Source organism: Equus quagga, chromosome 12 (assembly GCF_021613505.1).
Source record: "Equus quagga isolate Etosha38 chromosome 12, UCLA_HA_Equagga_1.0, whole genome shotgun sequence".
Classification (NCBI taxonomy): Eukaryota; Metazoa; Chordata; class Mammalia; order Perissodactyla; family Equidae; genus Equus; species Equus quagga.
In genome coordinates, this window is record NC_060278.1 from 105,209,678 (window position 1) to 105,224,385 (window position 14,708).

General features: G+C 49.7%; 2 protein-coding genes across 4 annotated transcripts in view; both read left to right on the plus strand.

Moving 5' to 3' along the window:
- RTF2 (replication termination factor 2) overlaps nt 1-8,078 on the plus strand; it is a 39,524-nt gene extending 31,446 nt beyond the window's left edge. For both annotated transcript variants that reach the window (XM_046678826.1, XM_046678823.1), the window contains 4 exons: nt 3,214-3,327; nt 6,316-6,370; nt 6,480-6,575; nt 7,593-8,078. In XM_046678826.1, coding sequence (XP_046534782.1) covers nt 3,214-3,327; nt 6,316-6,370; nt 6,480-6,575; nt 7,593-7,771 — 444 coding nt within the window. In that variant the 3' untranslated portion in view covers nt 7,772-8,078. The remainder of the gene's footprint in view (nt 1-3,213; nt 3,328-6,315; nt 6,371-6,479; nt 6,576-7,592) is intronic.
- Nucleotides 8,079-10,503: 2,425 nt separating this feature from the next.
- On the plus strand, nt 10,504-14,504 carry LOC124248841 (protein FAM209B-like). 2 transcript variants are annotated; one of them, XM_046679399.1, is made up of 3 exons: nt 10,504-10,821; nt 11,229-13,198; nt 14,119-14,504. In XM_046679399.1, exons 2-3 carry the CDS (start codon nt 12,950-12,952, stop codon nt 14,380-14,382), a joined length of 513 nt encoding a protein of 170 aa, XP_046535355.1. In that variant the 5' UTR covers nt 10,504-10,821; nt 11,229-12,949; the 3' UTR covers nt 14,383-14,504. The 2 variants fall into 2 exon arrangements, with proteins under 2 accessions (XP_046535355.1, XP_046535354.1); XM_046679398.1 differs by having other exon boundaries at nt 10,504-13,198.
- The last annotated feature ends 204 nt before the right edge of the window (nt 14,505-14,708 follow it).

Here is a 14,708-nt window from a genome sequence, read left to right on the forward strand (position 1 = left end):
AAAAGGAGTATCTTCTTTTGCCTTTCCAGTTGGTGTACTGTTTCCTCTCAGATGACGTGGTATAATGGGCACTCTTGCATGTTAGAGTGAGTGTAATGTTCCTGTGACCGTTTTAGGGGAACTCTTTGGCTTTAAAATTTCACTCCCTTTCATCCTGGTTTGAAATATTTCTTTAGGTCGTATTCTCATTCATTTCTTCGGCGTTAGTTACTGAATGTCCGCTGTGTGTAGGACCCTGGCTTCACACTGGGCTCCAGCCACGGCAGACAGAGACCAGATCCCCTGCCGGAGCCTCCACTGTGACAGGGGCAGTCAGTGATGACATGCAGGCCGTGAAGTGCCGCACAGGAAACAGGCAAGGTTCTGTGACGGAGCAGAGCCAGGTGTCAGGAGCGCGGTCAGTGGGGCCTGCAGGCGCTTGCTCACTGCACATGTTATTTGTAAGAACGAAGACTGAGAAACCGCCATCCCATTTGTTCATGATATAAACATACAGATACAGTGGCGTATTATTCCTAGTCCTACCACTCTTCCCTCAGCACTTTTCTACTGGCCATATTTTTAAAAAATTAACATCCAGAGGTCATATAAATATAAAATTACTAGTCTGCTTTTCCTTTTAACATGTGATAAGCATTTTCCACATTGTCAAAAACTCTAAAATAACTATATACCTTTCCTTTTTAGGAACATAGTATCATCTGTTTAACCATTTCCCCCCTTTTTTTGACATCTAAGTTACAAATGATAAAAGGAAGCAAAATTTAAAATAAATGTGATTTCAGCGGTGCACTAATAGTTTACATAGAAAGTGCGTTTGCAGGAAAGGGTGAGTGGTTTTGACTTTGTGTATGTGGTACTGTTATAATCAGAGAGAGCTAGCTCAGTCTCTTTGGGCAAGCTGTGCCTTTGCAGCAGCCCTGCCCTCCCTTTCTGAAGTCACCTTCCACGGAGAAGAGCCCCAGCCTGGCAGCTGGCATTGCGACAAGCCTGCTTCCTGCCCTGGTTTCACTTGTCCTCCAGGGATGGGCCACTCCACCCGAGTTCCACCCAAGTCAGGTGTGTACCAAAGATGAGTAACAGGGCCTGTGACCAGCAGGAGGAGCGTGCACCCAGTCTCCAGGGGGCAGCCCAGCTCAGGTCCAAGCAGTTGAGGCCTTGAGAGAATGGGTTTGCTACTAAGGGATCTTTTGAATTTTAGAGAGAGAGAGCAAGATATCTCAAGTTTCTTTTTGTTTTTTCCAGGGACGGATTTGCCCCAAGCTAACATCTGTTGCCAGTCTTTCTCCTTTCCCCTGGCCCCCAAGCTCCAGTACATAGTTGTGTATAATTGTAAGTTCTTCTGGTTCTTCTATGTGAGCCACCGCCACATGGCTACTGACAGACGAGTGACGTGGTTCCGCGCCCGGGAACCAAACCTGGGCCATTGAAGTGGAGTGCACAGAACTTTAACTGCTAGGCCATCAGGGCTGGCTCAAGATATCTCGAGTTTTAATGTAAGAGGGTCTCAGCTTTTTATTGTTAGTGGCTAATTCAACTTTAAAAATAGAACCCTGGGCACAACACACCACAAGTCTGTGCAGAACGGGGTCCACAGTCATATCTAGACAACCAACAATCATATGTAGGGGACGGAGACTGCTGAGCATGGTGGGAAAGAGGGGCAGCAAGGAGCGGTGGAAGGAAGCTGAAGAAAGCCCGGAGTGCTGAAGGAGGAGCGTGCGGGGCTGGGGGGACAAACGGGAACAAACGCGTGACTCCTCTCTACCTCTCAGTGCTGGACTCAGGAGAGTTATTTACGCCATAGCCCCAGCCCCAAGCCCCACTGGGCCATATCTGCCACCTGACTCTGTTCCTGCGCATCCCTTTTCATTCCCTCTCCAAGGAGGAGACCCCCCAGGGGAAGGCTCTACCCACGTCTCCCGCAGTGTGGGACTTGCGCGGGTCCACCTCCTGCAGAGCAGGCCGTTCCTCCACCCGTGGGCCCCCCTGTAATGAAGGTGAAAAACACGCTCCTTCCTCCAGAGGCAGCCCGGGCTGGACGCCATATCAGGCCCCTCCTTTCATTCCTGTAATGTCTCTGTGGACTGACCGCAGGATTTGTGGGTCAGAGGAAGGTCTCTTCAGCCATGAAAATTTCCCAGACTCGCCCTAGAAAAGGAGCTGGCTTTGACCTGAAGCACTAGGTTTTGGAGACAGAACCACGATAAATAAGCCAGCTAAGGCGGGAGCTGAGAGAGTCAGCCAGCAATGGCTGTTCTGTGTTGGGAGGTGCTGGGAAGCTTGGGCAACTTTTTTTTTTTTGAGTTAGTAGTTTACATCATTGTGAAATTTGAGTTGTACGTTATTTCTTGTCCGTCCCTCTCTAAGTGCCCCCCTTCACCCCTGTGCCCAGCCCCCACCCCCGTCCTCATTACCACTGAACCGTTCTGTCTGTCCATGTGTTTATCTTCCACATGTGAGTGAAGTCATACGGGGTTTGTCTTTCTCTGTCTGGCTTATTTTACTTAACATAATACTCTCTAGGTCCATCCATGTTGTTGCAAATGGGACGATTTTTGTCTTTTTTTATGGCTGAGTAGTATCCCATTGCGTGTGTGTTTGTGTGTATATATATATATATATATATATATATATATATGACTGGCGGTGGTGGGCCCCAGCGGTCTCCAGGAGGTCCTGATGCAAGGTCAAGCCCGCACACCTCTGCTCTGTCTGGAATGTGAGGGCTGCAGGTGGCCCCCTTCTGGCCCAGGCGCAGCAGTGGGTGGCATATCTCAGGCTCTTATTACATCGGTCACCACGAGACGAACCAGCAGTAGGTGTGCTCAAGAAATACTCTTAATAATTCCTTCAACTAACGTTCCCTAGATGCCCGCCGCGAGCCAGGGTCTTTGCCTGGGACCTTGCTCCGGTACACCTAGAGGTCGGGGCCGGTGGGGAGACCTGTAAGGAAAGAAGCCCCTCACAGTTAGGAAATGGTGGGAATCCTCCCAAAATCCAAGTTCCCAGACGCCAGCTGGGACCCGTCTTGCAGGCAGGCCCTTCTAGAGAGAGCACTGTCGGGCCTGCCTGCTAACTCCCCCAGCATGGCTCAACAATAGGAATTTGCCGAGAGCTGGCGGAGCGGCAGTTGGACTTCGAGTGAGTGTGTGCAGAGTGGCTGCCCTCTGCGTGCTGACGGAGCCTGCCTTCTCTGTTTGCCCTCTCCAGTGTGGGGCTGCCTTCCAGGAGGACGACGTCATCGTGCTCAACGGCACCAAGGAGGATGTGGCCATGCTGAAGAGCAGGATGGAGGAAAGAAGGCTGAAAGCGAAGCTGGGCAAGGTAATGGGGGCCTTGTGTCTGCCCCTCACCTCCGGGAGTCTCGAGGGACAGGGAAGTCCTCAGGGTCAGCCCAGCCTCTTCCTCTGCTCGAGAGCCAGTTGCAGACCAGTGAACTGCGTTGCTGGCGGCTGCTTCGGGAATCTCAGTGGTTGAGGCCGTTTTTACAACCTAGAAGGGCCTGAGCTCTAGAAGGATTCCTCTCGCAGCTCAGCTGCACGCTCACTCTGACAGGCGTGGGGTCCTGCTTTTTGGTGCTCAGGCTCTTCACCATGAAATGGGGGTGGTAACGACAGCTGCTCAGGACAGGTGTCGTCTGGAGGGTTTAAAAAGACCGTGCCCGTAAAGGCTGTGCAGAGCCCAGCCCGCCAAGCGCACTGGAAGGGCAGCCCCACCATTGCTGTGTGTCGCTGATTTTAAGAGTACGTGTGTGGTGTTCATAACTCTAAAGAAGTGGAAAGTCACTGTCACCCCAGCACATCTGCAGAGCATAGGCTGCCCAGATGAATGTTCCAGGAGTCACCTGGAGACCTCAGTGGTCACAGGAACCTGCATTTCCCTTCCACTCCTGGGGAGTGCAGAGGCCACCCCTCCAAGTACTTTGAGTAGCAAGGACCCCAAAGCGTTCCCATGAGTGGGAGCTGCTTCCCTGGCCTTCCTGAGCCCTCCCACGGGGAAGCTGGTTATGAGCGGTGCCCCAGCTTCCAGAGGCGAGGCCAGTGGGACGCGCTGATGCAAGCGACTGAAGCTCTGGGTGGGTGGCAGATGTGAAGGCTTTGTGTCATGGCCCTAGGTTTAGAGTCACATTCCATAAGCAGTGGAATTATTGCTCAATGATCTGACCTACCGAGCAAGCTCAGAATGGTTTATCAGCTAAGAAATCATTCAGTGTGCTGTGTGCCATCGAGTCTGGCTCCAGCAGTAAATTGTTATTTCTTAAGTATTTACAGACGATAGCTGTGTAATGCATGTCTTTGGTGAAAGGCAAATTTTTCATTCTTTGAAAAGAAGTTAAGTCCAAGGTAAACGTGGGAGAAATTTTGTGTGATCAGAACTAAGGCAAAAGAATGCTTGACGTATTAGAAAATTAATTTTGGTATCCTGAGGACATAAAATTGAAAAAAAAATAGCCTGCCTCTGTGTGGCCTGCGTTTACCAGTAATGTGATAACTAAAGATTCTTCAGAGTTTTTTTGTCATAATAGAGGAAAGGATGGGACTGTCTCCCTGGAATCGTGTATAAAGCACGGTCCTGAGGCCTAAAAGCTGGCGTTGAGACGTGGCAGCGGTGTTGTTATCTGTGGATGCAGGACTCTCAGAAGGAGCCAAATCCGTTTGCGTCTCCTCCTTTTATCCTTTTACTTAGGGAGAGAATAAATAATGCTTGTAAATGGTTCTGTAGTACAAGGAATTGTCCCCAAACTTTGTGGTCAAAGCCAGAAGTGTTCTGTGAAGCAGTGTTATAAGATGTTAACACAACATTCCTGAGAAATATTTCAAGAGCCACTCAGTCATTTACGGGGGGAGCTCAGGTTTAAAAGTGAATATATATAAGTGCCTTTATTCTAAGTTGGTTGTCTAAATTACTATGATTTCATTACAATATGAGCAAAAAAGAAAGTAAAAAGCTTGACAGAATTTTGACAAAGGACAGTTACCAAGAAGGAACTGCTTATTCTTCATTGCTGCCTCTAATCGAGCCCAGTTTTTAAAAAGCACGAAAGGGAGAAATTGTGTTACGGGAAGCTCCTGGAGGTGTTCGTGTGGCCGTAAACATTTCCTTCAGTGGTTGTCGCCTAGGTCCCAGGCTTCCTGCCAAGTCGTTCAAAGCCCAGGGGGCTGACGTGCCCCTCTCGGCAGACCATGCAGCAGAGCTTCTGGGAGTGCCGCGTAGACACTGCTGCCAGGGCGCCAAAATATTTCCCCAACACGCCACGGCTGGAGACGGCACACGGCGCCTCCCTGCCGCCTCCCTGCCGCCTCCCTGCCGCCCCTGCTTTTCAGATGAGCTCAGCTTGCACCGAGGGCTTAGAGGCCCCAGGTGTCTCTGCTGAAGGCCTAGGTGGTCCCCTCTCAGACGAGGACACGTGCCTTGCGTGTGTGTGAAATGAATGGGAAGTTTTGATGTTTTGTACCAGTGTTACAAGTCTAGCTGCGTGTGTGTATATTCCGAGTTCAAGGACGCTGCCAGAGGAAGGTTTTTCCCTTGTTTTCTAGTGATGGGCGTCTTCTGAAATAATTAGGCTGGCATCTTTAGTGCCACCTTCTGGGTGCTTGGGAAAATGGCATTTTTAAAGAAAATTCTCTGAGTGAGCATACTGTAGTCCTGTTTGCTCTGTGATCGAATCAGTTCCCACACAGCTGTGTGATTTTAGAATGGTTAGCTTTATTTCTTAAATTTTGGTTGACAAATATAACTATTAGTGAAATAATTCTAGTGCCTAAAAATCTGACAGGAATAACCCAGAGTTCAGGAAAATGGCTGAAGTGCCCTTTAGTATATAGGCCTCAAGGCCTTATAGTTAAACAAACAAATGCCAAAGCAGTTTGATCACTTGGAAGAAGTCTTACTGGAGCGTGTAAGCTTCGGAGCGTGTTTGTTCTGCTACACTCTGTGCACTGTATGCGCTTGGTTATTATTCATTTCACTGCTCTTTTGTGAATAGTAGTCGCCACCAACATTGATGATATCACTGAAATCTGTCATCTTCATTTAAAATTGTTGAAAATGTGATTTTAAGAATATAAATATAAAACTACGCTGATCTCTACAGATATATTCTTTGTGAGACGAAAGTGCATAACAGGATGCATGCAAAGAATCAAGGTTTAGAATTAATGGAGTGTCAGCATCTTCTTCAGAGTGAGTCCCTGTCTGGTGTGAGCTGCGTCGACCTGTCAGGGGGCCCCTGGGACAGTGGCTGGGCAGCCACACTGACGCTGAAGTAGAGCGAATCCAGGCACATCTCCACCTTCCTCCTTCTTTTTACAGAAAGCAAAGAAACCCAAGGCGGCAGAGTCTGTCTCAAAGCCAGATGTCAGTGAAGGTAAGATGCTAAAAGAGGTCCTTATTTTAGCAAAGTAAGGCCATAAGGCTATTTCCTAAGTTAAGTTCATGCTTCTGTTTTGTTTTTGTTTTTCTTGTTTCTTTTACAGAATCTCCAGGGACATCAAAAATTAAGACAGGGAAGCCTGAAGAAACCGGCCTTGATTCCAGAGAGAAGAAGACCAACTCTGCTCCCAAAAGTGCAGGTGGGTGCCGCTGAGGCACAGTGCCCTGTTTAGAGAGCTGCGACCCAGGCACTCATGTCAGGGTTTTATTGGAGTGAATGAGAAAACTCAAGCTCGTCCTGAGTCATGTCTCTAAATAGTTTGTTTAGCTCTCAGGAGGCAGCTAAGAAACGGTTACTAGGCCCAAAGCAGGAGCCTGTCAGGCCTGAAGGAGTCTGGGCACAAATGCTGGTGGTCGGTTTTCCTGTTGAGTGTGCACTTGGCAGCGAGCCGGCGAGGCTGCACTGAGGGCTCGGCCCAGACATGCCACAGAGACTGGTTGGTGGACGAAGGCTTGGGGTATTGGGCAGGAATGTTCCTGATCTCTTTAAGGCTGGGGTTTTCTGTGCATCCCACATGACAGTAAGAGCCACCCTTCTCTCCACCTGCCTCTTGGCCAAGTGTCGAAGACCCGTTTGGCATACAGTCCCAGAATACAGTGCATTTCTCCCGAACCTCACTGCCTTTAACTCAGAAAATTGTATTTATTTCACAAAAAGAAAACAGAGTCATCAGTAAAAGAATGTGTAATCTTATGCTGTAAGTGGCGTCCACAGTGGGTAATGGGCTCCAGTCCCCACTCTGCACAGTAGCTGCCTGGCCTGGGGCGGATCCCTCGGCCTCCTGGGACCTCCGTTTCCATCCTGTGAAATGGGCGAATGGCAGCCCCCTCGTGAGGATGGCCTGCTGTGCGTCATGCACAGAGCGGGAACCAGCCCCCTCGTGAGGGTGGCCTGCTGTGCGTCATGCACAGAGCGGGGACCAGTGCCGGCACATCTCAGGCGCTCAGGGTGATTTTGAAACGGTAGCTTCACATGTGGCAGCCTCGTCTGTGTTTAGGAGTTGGCGATTGAGGTGAGGTGTTTCAACACTGATCCCGAGAAGGCAGGAGGAACGTTCTTGGCATTGACAGACTGACTTTTTTTCTCTTTTGAGATTGTGGTGTTTGGAATGATCTTTAGCCCCAGCCTTAAAGTTTTTGGCTTTTCATTTTTCCAGCAACAAACGGAAGCTCTTCTGGAAAAGTCGGGAAGCCTCCGTGTGGAGCCATGAAAAGGTCCATCGCCGACAGCGAAGAATCTGAAGCTTATAAGTCTCTGTTCACGACTCACAGCTCCGCCAAGCGCTCCAAGGAGGAGTCGGCCCACTGGGTCACCCACACGTCCTACTGCTTCTGAAGCCCACGAAGGCACGGCTCAGGCTCCACGTGGACAGGTGGCGTGGGCGCTGGCTGTGCTGGGTGTTGTGTGCCGGGCCTCTGTTTGACGGCATTAGAAAGTCGTCCGCCAAGCTGGCGTGGTCACGCTGGCTGTGGGGGATGGGGGGTGACTCTCAGAGTGACCGTGCTGGGCACCCGCCCCATCATCTCTCCCGCAGGCTCGTGCTCACTTTGCCTGCATTTGCTCCTCTTCTCACGGCCCGGAAAGCTCTGTTGGCTGCACTTTTTGTGTTTGAAATAATTAAAGACTCCAGATTCCTCATGGATGTGTGGTCGGCTCATTTTGACTAAAATTCCAGTGGTTTTGCTGCCAATAGTAAACTAAACAGGCGGAGGGAGGCTGAAGTTTAGAAAGGACGAAAGGCAGATGCGTCCCACCTGTGGGGCTGTTGGAGGGAGCTTCCGCAGCAGAGAGGAGCGGGCCCGGCAGCCCAGGGCTTGGGAGCTTTCCTTAGTTGATCATTTTGAAGACAGAGGAGGTTTAGTTGGGTGCCTAACAATTTGGTACAAAAAATACAGCAGGTTCAAAGTCTGCTTTTTCTCTCATCTGTTGGTGTATTTTTTCTTTCTTCTATCTTCCACTAATGTTTGGGTAAGAAAATTGCAGCCATTGCATTGATGACAAGAGCAGTAATCCATGTCACATGAATTCCACCTTTTCTCTCAGCGTGAGATGGAAAGGGGAACTGGACATACCCTGGAGCGTTTGATCTGTCTGCCGAGTGTGCCGAAGCCAGTAATTAGTGAGGCTTCCCCCTGAGACTGCTGGTCGGGAACCAGGAATAGCCGGGTCTCCGCACTGCATTCTGGAGATGGCCGTGTTCCTGAGGCCCTTGCCTGGGGCTTTATCCCAGATCCGAGCCACTGGTTTCCATTCAAAAGTGGGGAGAGGAGCAGGGGAGGAAGGTCAGAGGGTGGGATGAGCAGTGGGCCCCTCGGAAGTTTCGAAGGGAGGATTCTGGGCAGGGGGCTGGGGAGTTGGAACCGGCCTGCTCTCTCCCTGTGTGCGCAGCTTCAGTGTGATGGAAAGTTGGGCCCCGAGGACGTTTTGAATTGTGGCTATAGAAGCAATTTAATCAGAGTTATATTAACTTCAGTGAACTTTTGTTGTGGACCCTTCCAGAACAAACCTGGATTAGCCATTTTCTTTCCCTGATCAATTTTCTATACAGTCCAGTTAAACCATTTTCTACTTGTTGCTTTTTCCCTTTTTCCTTTTGTTAAATTATTTTCATGACAATTATTACCTTTTTTATCTGGTTAAAATTATTTATTTCAGGAGCCGGCCCCGTGGTGCATCGGCTAAGTTCGCACGTTCCTCTTCGGCGGCCCGGGGTTCGCGGGTTCGGATCCCAGGTGCGGACATGGCACCGCTTGGCAAGCCATGCTGTGGTAGGCGTCCCACATATAAAGTAGAGGAAAATGGGCACGGATGTTAGCTCAGGGCCAGTCTTCCTCGGCAGGAAGAGGAGGATTGGCAGCAGTTAGCTCAGGGCTAATCATCCTCAAAAGAAAAATTATTTATTTCAATGAGTTTTCTATTTTAATTTTACAGAGAAAACTTGATTCGTCAGTCTTTTTAGTCAAATGTTACTAATTACACCTTCAGCCATCATGAGGTGGTGTTTGTTATTTTAGTAGTCATTATTTCTACCAACTTCAGTTTTCCTAATTTTAGCCTTAATCAATCAGTTTTATTTGACGTTGATTATTTTGACCATGTCCAGTTTTTTCCTGTGACCCAGTCATAGTGTCCTCAGCATCTCAGTAGCGCTGCTTCCCCTCAAGGTCACATCCGTGCTCCCACCCCCAGCCCGCCCACTTCCCGCTGCTCATCTCAGGCCAGTGCCCCACCCATCCCTCTCACCGCCTGCCTCCAGTCTCTGAACTACTCAGCAGCACTCCCCTGGAGCCTTCCCCGCTAAGGGACCTTCCAACCCCAGAGAGCAGGGCTGGCTTTGGAGAGTCCCTCCAGCCTTTAATATTTAGCAAGGCATAGTGTCCTCAGAGGCCTCCCTGCTTGAGGGGAGAGCAGTGTCTGCTTCCTGTGTTCCCCTGCCCCGGCCTAACACCTGATGCACAGAGGGCAGGAAAGCAAGGCCATCATGGCTGACAGCACTGTTCAGAGTGCCCACCTGAAGAGTGAGGCCCTTGGGCTTCGTCCCGTGGGACTCAGCAACACCAGGAAAGGAGCTGGGGACTGTCGTCCTGTTACTGAACACAAACACAGGCCCGCTACCTGATGCGCAGGACGACCAGTTAACTGAAACGTCAGGTTTGTGACAAGGTAGGAGGTTCATTACTGTAAGGCAGCCAGATGAGGAGATGGGAGTTAAATCCCAAGTCCAGCGCCGTGAAGGGAAAAAGGTAGGGTTTTTATCTGGGGTTCTAGGTCGGGGAGGGGGAGTATGCAGCCTTCCTGGCTGGCATCTTCAGCCTGCGTTTGGTCCTAAAGACTAAATCTCTTTTTCTCCCTTGAACATCTGTACTTTTCTGGTTAGTTTTTGTCTTCAGCCTGTGTTTAGCCTTGTGGGGCTGAATCACCTTTCTTCCTTTTTTTGGGGGGAGGGCGGGGGGGGTGGTGAGGAAGATTGGCCCTGAGCCAACATCTGTGCCAATCTTCTATTTTGTATGTGGGATGCCTCCACAGCATGGCTTGGTGAATGGTGTGTAGGTCTGGGCCCAGAATCTGAACCCACAAACCCCAGGCCGCCGAAGTGGAGCATGCAAACTTAACCACTATGCCACCAGCTGGCCCCCTCACCTTCCTTCTTAATGTCTGGACTTTTGGACTTTGGCTTCCTGGGAGAAACAGCTCACTCATACACTAAGGAAGTACTCAGCAGCACTCTAAGGAGGGACAGAAAGACCTCTTAGCTTTGAACAACAGTTGGTGATGCTGAGTAGGCATAGCTGCAGTTAGCAAAGCTGATCTCAAACACTTTTTCTCGTCTTCTGGCCCAGGGAAGATTCAGCCCATTGGTTCTCCGTTTCAGTCCTGTCTTACAGGTGAGATGGCTGAGGCTCAGAGCAGCTGGGCGACTCGCACAGGTGCCCACGGCTCACATGTCAGATCCATTCTCCCATAAATTCCTGCCAAGTGAGCGAAGCGAGGGAAGCCTTCCACAGGAGCACGCTCAGGGCAGCCGACTGAAACGCAGGGTCCATGCAGACCTGGGGCACCGCATACTCCGCAGTGGTCACTCAGCCACTGGAACGGCCCTCCCGCAGGAGCCCCATGAGGCCGATCGGGAGAGGCTGGGACAGCCGAGATTTCAGGGCTGAGCCCCTGAGCCTCACAGGGTGTGCCTGCCAGCCGTGGCCATTGGTGTCGGGAATGAGGCATCAGCTCTTCGTACTGGCCCCCAGGGGAATGGATTGATTTAACTGCTTATTTTCTTTCTCCTCGTTCTTAGCTTTTTTTACTGAGCTGTAGCTGATGTAGAACACTGCATTCGTTTGTATTGTGAAGTGACCACCACGGTAAGTCTGGTCACAACCGTACTTACTTTCTTTTTCTTCTTCTTCTCCCCACAGCCCCGCAGGACATAGTTGTATATTGTAGTGTGGGTCCTTCTAGTTGAGCTACACAGGACGCCGCCTCAGCGTGGCCTGATGAGCCATGCTAGGTCTGCGCCCAGGATCCGAACCGACAAAACTCCGGCCGCCAAAGCACAGTGCTCGAACTTAACCACTCGCCGGCCCCTGTCCCTATCTTCTTCTTGGTGCTTTGGCCTTGCCTCTCTTGCCAGCCCTGCCCCGACGGTCTCCTGCAGGGCACCCATGCCCCCACAGCGAGCTGTGCACGTGCGGGAGCGGTCTGTGCAGCGAGTCCCACGCTCCGCCTTCCCTGTGTGCGTTCAGACAGACTAACAACTGCCGTCGCTGCACACAGCTCAGCACTCTGCGGCCCAGTGGACCCTTGACTATAGCTGGCAGAACGGTTTCGTCCTAGGGACTAAGTCTGGGAATCAGATGACCCAGCAGAACAAGTGCGAGCCTTGTGTTCCGTTAATGGGGACTTTTGTGTTTCATGTCATCTTTAGAAGCTGGTGGTTTCAAATACACTGGCCAGCGAGCCCTGGTTATATTCCTGCGTCGGCCTCGGCTGTCATACAGCTTTCTCTCCTCGGGGTCTTCACGCACATCTAGATGGCAGCCCCCTCCCCATCTAAGCCAGCCAATTCCTGACCACACCTCAAACTCTCCCCAAATGTCTCTCAGGAAAGCCTTGGGTTCTGTTCCTTTAAAACTCTGTTATTATCACAATTTTAATTAAATAAATTATACTCTTAATTAGCCCAGGGATTGCACACTCAGGTAAGGTCAATGAGTGTGAGTGTGAGGTGATAGGAAGTGGTGGGGATTGTGGAGAGAACACAGCTACATGGAGGGGCAGTTCATACTCGGCTCCGGCAGAGAGTGGCCCAGTGTTATCGGATCTTCCATACTTTCAAAGGAAGCCAGAAATCTGGGCTTTTTAAGTGAAGTCCCCCTCCACAACTAGAAGGACCCACAACTAAAATATGCAACTATGTACTGGGGAGAAAAAGCAGGAAAAAAAAAAGAAGATTGGCAACAGTTGTCAGCTCAGGTCCCAATCTTTAAAAAAAAAAGGAAAGTGAAGTCCCCCTCAACATTTAAATATTGGCACAGACATAATTATTTTTAGAAACAACGTGGGCCAAATAAACATCAGTGGCTCCCAGTTTGTAGCCTCTGGTTTAATATCTTTCTCTCCCACTTGACTCTCATAACTGCGTTAGGCTAGTGGAGGTTATAGCGAGGGGCACATGCCACGTCTGCTGTGGGTTCAACAAACGAAAACCAGAAACAGATGATGGCCTCTCCCGGTAGAGGTAGGGTCAGAAAGAATACACTGGCAGGGAGATGGCGTTCGTTCCTGTCCTGTCTTTTTAATCGCCCACTGAAAATTTCTCCATCTCCCTTTAAGTCCTGCCCCCCTGTGGCGCCCTGAGCCTCATCACCCTCTCGCCTGCAGGCATCACAATGGCCAGAGCTGCTTCTGGCTCAGGCCTCTGTGACATCACCAGCTGCCCAGCCCTAAGTACCCAGTCTCCAGTGTGAGAGCAAACAAACCCACCATGAGCGACCCCCTCCCGCATCTCTGCTCACCATGCGGATGCTGAAATGGTTCTTGTTCTTGCCTCTGTGCCTCTCCTGTGGCTATGCCTTTATGTCTTCTTCTCTGAGAGACAGAGCCAAGGAACCCCAGGGAAAGGTGCCTTGCGGAGGTCACTTCCGGATGAGGCAGAATCTGCCAGAGCATGCCCAAGGCTGGCTTGGGAGCAAATGGCTCTGGCTTATTTTTGTTATTGTGCTGTATGCAACACTGAAGTTTCGAGGAGACGGTGAGAAGAGTAAGGTAAGGAGGGCTGCGTTTTTGACACCACATTGATTCCATCTCAGAAATCCCAGGCTCAGACAAACGGGTGTTCTGGTCGTTAGGGGCAGGACCGTGAAGTATAACGAATTAGGGTGTAAAGTTCCACCTTGTGGTCCTGGGAATGACTGGCAAGTTTACTTCCTGACGCATCCTCGGGGAAGACAGTAGTCCCCAAACCCACAGAGGCTGGGACCCCAAACAGTTGAAGACCACCGTCTGTTTACTGGGTGACTAAAACCGTGGCTCGATATTTATCCTGTTAAATGAGTTTTTTCAAATTGAGGATAGATTCAAGAATTTGGTGTTTTTCAGCTCAAAATTACTCACAGAGCCAGGTTCCCTGCCCCGATTTTGAACTTCCCTAGCATTTGACTCATTACAAGTTGCTCAACTGAATGAAAATAGTCTAATTATCCCAAGTAAAGAAGATCTGTCGTAACGGGACAGAGGTATAAGCGGTACCAGCTCTTCCACAGGGTGGCTACACAACTCACAGAAGAGGAAAGGGAGGGAAACGTGGCAGCATGTCCTCTCTCAACAGACCCAACACGTCATGATTCTGTGTCCAAACTGTCTAGGGCAGGGGTTGGCAAACCTTTTCTGTAAAGGGCCAGATAGTAGATTTTTTTCAACTTTTCAGCCCATTGTCTCTGTTGCAATTACTCGGCTGTGCCATTGTAGCATGGAAGCAGCCATAGACAACATGCAAATGAATACACATGGATGTGTTCCAATAAAACTTTATTGACAAAAACAGAGGGTGGGCCAGATTTGGCCATAGTTTGCCAATCCCCGGACTAGAGCAATGTTAGAACCATCTTCTCTTAGGCGAGTCCAACTGTCTCGGAACTGTCAAAACCAGCAAAACTATTATTCACCCTGTATATCTTTCTTGACAGGAGCAGAATCCTCCTGGCCTTCGAGGCTGTTCATTTCGCTCTCCACTAAAGAAAAATCAAATTGCTTCCCCCAGCAAAGACTATGCATTCAATACCTTAACCCAGCTCGAGATGGACCTTGTGAAATTTGTGTCCAAGGTGCAGAATATGAAAGTCGTCATGGCAACTAGCGGTAACCTCAGGATTCAGAACTCAGAGGTGCCTGCAGACCCACAACATAATATTACGATATATGAAATATGGGGCGAAGAAGAGTCCGAATAAATGGATTTGTGTATGAAAGTAGGAGAGAAAAAGTTGAGTGTTGACAAGTCATATGCAAACTAATAGAACTATTCCAAAGAAAAAAGATTCTCAAATTTGAGACCTTTTTTCCTTTTTTTCTCTTTTATAAACTTGAAAAAATAAATGTGAGACCAGTAGCCACAGCAGTTGTTTCGTTTTTGTCTTTCTCACTTCCTCTAGGGCTGTGGGTGGTGAGAAGTGCATCGGTGGTGACATAGTAGCATAGGGTGATATTCTTGGCCACAGTGTCATGGCCCTTGTAGGATAAGCTTAGGAAATTTGAGATAAGATGCTGATATCCTTGT